Here is a 7,796-nt window from a genome sequence, read left to right on the forward strand (position 1 = left end):
CCCTCCCCCGTCTCCGGCATCCCACCCAAGGTGCTCCGTCCGGGCTCCGGCTCTCGGAAGCGCTGGGGCCAGACTGGGAGGAAGGAAGGGATCTGGCGCAGACCTGGGCGCTGGGTGGGGGGGGGGGGAGCTCGGAGAGGGGAAGGGGGGCCAGAGAGCAGAGGGGGGACGGGGGGCCAGAGAGCAGAGGGGGGGCGGGGGTGCACAGAGGGCTTGGGGCAGCGGAGGGCTGCTTCCTGGGTTTCCGATATCCTCATCCGCGTGGGTAAGAAATCCTGCCCCCACCCGGCTTACGCAAGTTTTGAAGTGGGGAGGGGGGAGGGAAAGTTGTGGGGGGTAAAGTAAGGAGAGGCGGAAAGAAACAGTCATTTCGTCACTGGGGCTTGGTTGGTCTTCAGGCATAAAAGGAAGGTTCTCTCCGTTAGCGCCCAGTTGTCAAACGACTTGCAGAGAGCGTCGGCAGCACGCCCGGGACTGCCCAGGACTCCGCCGCAGCGCCCGCTCCAGCCCTGCAGCCAGACGCCCCGGCCCGCGCCGCCCGCGCCCTGCGCGCCGCCCGCGCCCTGCCCGCCGCCGCGATGCTCGTCCGCGCCCTGCTGCTCGCCGCGGTCCTGGCGCTCAGCCACGCAGGTGGGTACCTGGCGCGGCGCCGCGGGGACGCCTGGGCTCCAGCACCCGGGCAGAGTCTCCGCTCTGACCTCCCGGGGCCATCCCGGTACGCTGACTCCTCTCCAAATAGAGACGCTGCGTGACTTGGCAAAGAGCCTGACCACGGAGTCCAGGAGAACCGGGGGGACACTCCAGCTTTGCCACCCGCTCTCATCATCCTGAACCAGTGACTTCACTGGTCGGAGACTCACTCTCATCCGCTTATTAGGGATAGTGATACTAATTTGCAGGTTGTCATTATGATAAGAAAGATCTGACCAATATATGTGAATGGTTTGTGTGTGGTATCTGTTATTGAATGAAAGAATTTTTTAAAAACTACTGTCTAGTCGGTGCTTTCCTGCCCCCAGGAAAGCCGAGATTATTTTTTAAGATAAGCAAAATATTGTCAAAGTAAGCTGCTTTTACCTTGAAATTTTTCCCTAAATTTTGATTCATGTACTAGATCTATCCATTTTAATTTTGAAAGTGCTGCTTTTTTTTTTTTTGCGTTTCTTAAAAATGCTAATTTGAACATCTAAAAAGTTACTAAGAAAATGGTTACTAGCATGATTTACCAAGTTGAATACTCTTTTACCTTTATTTAGAGTAAGAATTTCTACATTTTAACTGTAAGGCAGGTAAAAAAAAAAATTGTATTTCCATGACTACCTGTATGTTTCTTTAATATATTATTGTAAAGTTGACTCACGGTTAGTAAAACAATTAAATGTTTAAGTCAAGATTAAGACATTGAAGAATGATTTATTTGCTGTCTTTACTTTCATTGCAGCAAATCCTTGCTGTTCCAACCCATGTCAAAACAGAGGTATATGTATGAGCGTAGGATTCGACCAGTATAAGTGTGATTGTACCCGGACAGGATTTTATGGCGAAAACTGTTCAACACGTAAGTTTGCCTTTCCTTTTCCTCATTTGGAATGGGGCTGGATGTAATTATCATTTCACATATTTGTGTCTTATAATGGGCCCCATGAATTTCTCTCTCCTTTTTTCCCTCTTATTGCAGCTGAATTTCTGACAAGAATAAGATTACTCCTGAAGCCCACTCCAAACACTGTGCACTACATACTTACCCACTTCAAGGGAGTCTGGAATATTGTCAATAAAATTCCCTTCCTTCGAAACGCAATTATGAAATATGTGTTAACATGTAAGTACAAGTTTCTTTCTAAGGTTTTTAGCTTCCTCAAAGAAAATGTGCTTTATAATAGTGTAGATTATTAAACCTAATCCAAAAACACATTTGACAAACTTGCCAAAATGGCTTTAAATATAGCTTTTTAGTTTGCCTTCTATCTTAATGGCCAAAAATATTGACATTTAAATCCCATCCAGTTTATGCAGTTCTGTCTCCCAGTTAGAATTCTGCCTACAACCCTGCATACTTCTTCTGACTTTAACTGTTCTGGCCAGTTGACAGAGGAAATGTGCTCCGGTTGTTTATTGAATGCCATGGGCCACAGAATTGTTCTGAACATGTAGCACTCATTAAAATTAATGGTTAATTTGGATTTGGATCAACAAGAAAATAACTTTCTATTGTTCTAAAGTGAGTGCCATGCCTGGCCATTCCTGTGCTAGACCTCCTGAGTAGTGAGTGAGTAGTTTACCTGAAAAATCAAGATTGCTAGATCATAATGTCCTGTGTGAAATATATATATTGATTAAAGATGCATTTTAAGTGGCAGTCAGACTTTAAAGTGTAGGTGTTTCAAAATAGAGTATCTTTGATTATTGGAATTAAATTCAATCCTGTGCTACTTTTCACATTTTATAATAAAATGTTCATTGATTTGAATTGCATTTGCGAATAAATAAAACAATGTTTTTTTCTTGAAATTTCAGCCAGATCCCATTTGATTGATAGTCCACCAACTTATAATATGCACTATGGCTACAAAAGCTGGGAAGCATTCTCTAACCTCTCCTATTATACCAGAGCCCTTCCTCCTGTGGCTGAAGACTGCCCAACTCCCATGGGTGTGAAAGGTGAGTGAGAAGAAGCCTTTAGAGATGTATTCATTGCAAGCGGGGCTGGATTGCTACCTAAAATATTCGACCTTAGACTATTATTTATTTGTTAACAAAAGTTTAGTTTTTTCCTGTATTTTGGATATTTATGGGTATTTTCAAAAGTGTGAATCTATGTAAATGATGCCAAAAAAGTAAATAAGCATCTTGGTATAACGTCTCAATATTTTCAAATTCTTTGGTTAAAACTGAATTAGCATTGTTAAAATAGATAAAATTCAATAAGAAGTTGTCGGGCACAGTGGTTCATGCCTGCAATCTCAGTGAGGGAGGCCAGGAATTTAAGACCAGCCTGGAAAACAGTGAGACCTCGTCTCTACAAAAAATAAAAAAAATAAAAAGATTAGCCAGACGTGGTGGTGCATGCTTGTAGTCCCAGCTACTGGGAAGGCGGGGTGAGAGGATCACTTGAGACCAGGAGTTCCAGGCAGCAATGAGCTATAATTGCACCACTACACTCCAGCCTGGGGTCACAGTGCAAGACCCGTCTCTTAAAAAAAAAAAAAAAGTTGTTTTCCCATATCTTAGAATTGTCATGTATATTAATTATAATCCTGCTCACAATTGTATTTATTCTATAAGTAAAGAATTTTTGGCAAATTGACAATCACTATCTGCTTTCTTGAATATATGGATGGATTCTTATCTTAGCTTTCTCATTTTTCAGGGAAGAAGGAGCTTCCTGATTCAAAAGAGATTGTGGAAAAATTTCTTCTAAGGAGAAAGTTCATCCCTGATCCCCAGGGCACAAATATGATGTTTGCATTCTTTGCCCAGCACTTTACCCACCAATTTTTCAAGACAGATCATAAGCGAGGACCAGCTTTCACCAAAGGACTGGGCCATGGGGTAAGACAGAGTTCAATCAGAATTATAGCAAATCACAGGAAGTACTAACATTGAAGGAGATATATAAAGAGAGATAGATCCAAATCATTCATCCCCTTTTTTTTAACTTTTACTTTTTATTGCCTGCTTCAGTTTTCCTTCATATATTCCCTTTAAAAAAAAAAATCTTATATATAAAAACCTTAATGGAATTTTCCATTTTAATTCACTATTGAGTAAACATATACACACACAGATATGCACATATGTACATTCACACATATACATATATAGATATTATTATTTGTAATTTGTCTCATATTTTTAGTTTAAAATAGCACTGTGAATAAAACATGTTTATACTCTGATTATACTGCTTTAAATATTATAAGGTGAGGTTTTCACAGCATTATTATCTTTTGGAGTTCAATAGCTTTAATATATTGATAAGAATTCTTTATAAATGATGCATTTTCTTACATTTTTTAAAGAATTACTATATATTATAGTGAAGTGTTTGATGTACTTATAAGCTCAATATGGCATACTAATTCTTTAAACACAAGGGACATACATAGGTGTGTAGCTTTGGTGGATAAACAATTTAGTATTTTGTGGCTATGAAAAAGTATATTTTATTGGAAAATTTTAAAGAAAGCTGAATTGTCAAATTATTTAATAATATATAATAGACACTTTATATAAGAACAACAGCAACAAATCAAAATTTTTCCCTAATTTTCTAGGTGGACTTAAATCATGTTTATGGTGAAACTCTGGATAGACAGCACAAGCTGCGCCTTTTCAAGGATGGAAAAATGAAATATCAGGTATATTCCCTTTGAATGTTAAGAATTAGTTATGACTCATTACTTACACCTATATTTTAAAATCCCTAATGATAAAAATTTGTTTCGTAACTTTTCATTAATGTTTATTTGTGCCTGTTACTTTTCAGATAATTGATGGAGAAGTGTATCCTCCCACAGTCAAAGATACTCAGGCAGAGATGATCTATCCCCCCCATACCCCTGAACACCTGCAGTTCGCTGTGGGACAGGAGGTCTTTGGGCTGGTGCCTGGGCTGATGATGTACGCCACAATCTGGCTGCGGGAACACAACCGAGTGTGCGATGTGCTTAAGCAGGAGCATCCAGAATGGGGCGATGAGCAGCTGTTCCAGACCAGCAGGCTGATACTGATAGGTAAGCAGGAAGAGAAAATTTAAATAAAACCCTCTTCCCCAGAGAAAATGAATGCATTACCTTTGCAATGTTTTCAGTAACTGACAGAATGTGGTAAATGACAAATCACACATCGTGTATTCATTAGTCTGTGAGCATGACCGGTAGTAGAAGGACCTTTTGTTTCGGTATTAACAAGGGGAAAAAAAAAAAAACAAAAGTGAAGAAATAGCAAACTAGCAAAATTGCATTTCAATTTGCTTGAAAGTTTGTGATCAGAAAGAATTTTTTTAATTCTTTGGTGCAAACAGGAGAGACTATTAAGATTGTGATTGAAGACTACGTACAGCACTTGAGTGGCTATCACTTCAAGCTGAAGTTTGACCCAGAGCTGCTTTTCAACCAACAATTCCAGTACCAGAACCGCATCGCTGCTGAGTTTAACACACTCTATCACTGGCATCCCCTTCTGCCGGACGCCTTTCAGATTGAGGATCAGGAATACAACTATCAACAGTTTCTCTACAACAACTCTATACTACTGGAACATGGACTTACCCAGTTTGTTGAATCATTCACCAAACAAATTGCTGGGAGGGTAAGCATTATTCCTGAAAAACAAAACAAAAGACTAGTCAGTAACTTTAAAATTTCTACCACAGAAATTATTTTTCTTAAACTTACTGCAAGAGTAAAAGAGTGATTATATTGTTAGTAAAATTCTTTCATTGGAATAAGAAGCCTAACTTTTGTTGTTTTTTTTTTTTGGAAAAGTATAAATTCTTAGTCTACAGTTTTCAAATGAATAGCAAATTGTATTGATTTCTCAAAAAGAGATATTTTCAGAAACTATCATTTATGCACGTAGAAATAAATATTTCACACTTGAATACTAGTTTAATCTTTATAGTTTTAAAAGGCAAATAAGTTCTAAACTGGTGTCTCATTGAATTATAAAGACAGCTCCTGTTGAAATGTACGTATCTTTCCAGGAAATAAAAATCATCTTAGCTGGTAGCTTCAGTTTTACCTAATTTGTACCTAGGGAACCCTTTGAAAATAGAAATAGTAAATATGCCTGCAAATCCGTTTTACAATTAAATTCATTTTCCACAGGTTGCTGGTGGTAGGAATGTTCCACCCGCAGTACTAAAAGTAGCAAAGGCCTCAATCGACCAGAGCAGACAGATGAAATACCAGTCTTTTAATGAGTACCGCAAACGCTTTATGCTGAGGCCCTACGCATCATTTGAAGAACTTACGGGTGAGAAATAGTTTAATCAAGGGTCAAATGGAAACAGCAGAGAAGTTGAAGCAAATTGAGCAAAGCGGGTGCAACTATTTTTTATTTTGTAAAGTTTGACGTTGTATCTCGCTTCACTTTCACAGGTGAGAAGGAAATGGCTGCAGAGTTGGAAGCCCTCTATGGCGACATTGACGCTATGGAGCTCTATCCTGGCCTTCTGGTAGAAAAGCCTCGTCCAGATGCCATCTTTGGTGAAACCATGGTAGAAGTTGGAGCACCCTTCTCCTTGAAAGGACTGATGGGTAATGCTATATGTTCTCCTGACTACTGGAAGCCGAGCACTTTTGGTGGCGAAGTAGGTTTTAAAATCATCAACACTGCCTCCATTCAGTCTCTCATCTGCAATAATGTGAAAGGCTGTCCCTTCACTGCCTTCAATGTTCCGGATCCACAGCTCATCAAAACCGTCACCATTAACGCCAGCGCTTCCCGCTCCGGACTAGATGACATCAAACCCACAGTACTGCTAAAAGAACGTTCAACTGAACTGTAGAAGTCTACTGATCCTATTTATTTATTTATATGAACCATGTCTTTTAACTTAATTATTTAATACTATTTATATTAAACTCCTTGTGTTACTTAACATCTTCTGTAACAGAAGCCAGTACTCCTGTTACGGAGAAAGGGGTCATACTTGTGAAGATTTTTGTGTCACTACTTTAAAGATGTATTTTTTTCAAGTTAAATAGGAGAACGGTTTTCATTCCTTCTTGTAAACTAGGAGGAAATGAATTTTGACATCTTTTACTTGAATTTCAATTTATATTATGTTATAATAAGAACAAAAGCAAAGATGTTTGAACACTTAAATGCTGTTACAAAGATGATAAAATGCTGAAGGTGTCTACACTGTCAATATTTCCAGTGTGTCTTCCATGATGTAGTAGAAGCAACTGATGTTTGGAATTTTAAAGTACTTCTAGACATTTATTTGTGACCAAACAAAAAAAGGTACAAGTGTATTTTAAAATGAATGTTTAAATTAATTACCAATAATTTCATGTCTATTTTTTAAGGTAATATTGAAAAAATAATATGAACTTTCTAAAATTCATGGATAGAATCACTTTTAAAAAGCTTGTTTGGTTATTAAACTTGTCCCTATATTAATAGAGGAAGCTCTCTTGGATTTAAATCACTAAAATCAGTAGAAATTATACTACAATTTCTTGTTAAAATATTGCATAAGAGAGTTTACTTTTTCACCAAGAGTGAACGTCTACTTAATATGACTGCTACAGCTTCCTTTTAAAACAAAATGCCAAATGTATTAAAGTGATAGAACCACTACAGTCCTATCTTAAAATAAGAATATTTTATGTCAAGAGATTCCAGAATTTGTTTAGATGGCTGGTAATGAGTAAAATCTATAGCAGCAAAAGATTCTACATTTAAAATAAGCAATAACAAAGAAAAAAAACATTATAATTCAAATTTAGGTTTAAACTCTTGAAGGAGATTTTGTTTTATCCTCATGCACTGTGGGCCTGGTACTTACTCAACAGATGTTGCTATGAGGTTAATGAATTACTGAGCTGTGCTTGGATAACAATCTGTTTTCTTATATTTCCTGTTGCACAGTATGATTTAGCAGTTTATATCACAGTGCAAAAAGTAGCAATGGCCTCATAAAATACCTCTTCAAAATGCTTAAATTCATTTCACACATTAATTTTATCTGAATCTTGATGAGCCAATTCAGTGTATGCATTTGAATCAACATGCTGCTCTTTTTATTTTCTTTTGGCTGTTTTGCTAAGAGAAATTCTCCT

The 7,796-nt window shown here is 38.1% G+C and overlaps 1 protein-coding gene across 1 annotated transcript; it reads left to right on the forward strand.

Annotated features, from left to right (window-relative positions):
- Nucleotides 1–578: 578 nt before the first annotated feature.
- On the forward strand, nucleotides 579–6,514 carry PTGS2 (prostaglandin-endoperoxide synthase 2). The gene is made up of 10 exons (XM_069459446.1): nucleotides 579–630; nucleotides 1,442–1,558; nucleotides 1,679–1,822; nucleotides 2,518–2,661; nucleotides 3,371–3,552; nucleotides 4,278–4,361; nucleotides 4,490–4,736; nucleotides 5,027–5,313; nucleotides 5,832–5,979; nucleotides 6,105–6,514. The coding sequence occupies exons 1-10, from the start codon at nucleotides 579–581 to the stop codon at nucleotides 6,512–6,514; spliced, it is 1,815 nt and encodes a 604-aa protein (XP_069315547.1).
- The last annotated feature ends 1,282 nt before the right edge of the window (nucleotides 6,515–7,796 follow it).

The sequence above is a fragment of the Eulemur rufifrons genome, chromosome 27 (assembly GCF_041146395.1).
Source record: "Eulemur rufifrons isolate Redbay chromosome 27, OSU_ERuf_1, whole genome shotgun sequence".
Taxonomy (NCBI): Eukaryota; Metazoa; Chordata; class Mammalia; order Primates; family Lemuridae; genus Eulemur; species Eulemur rufifrons.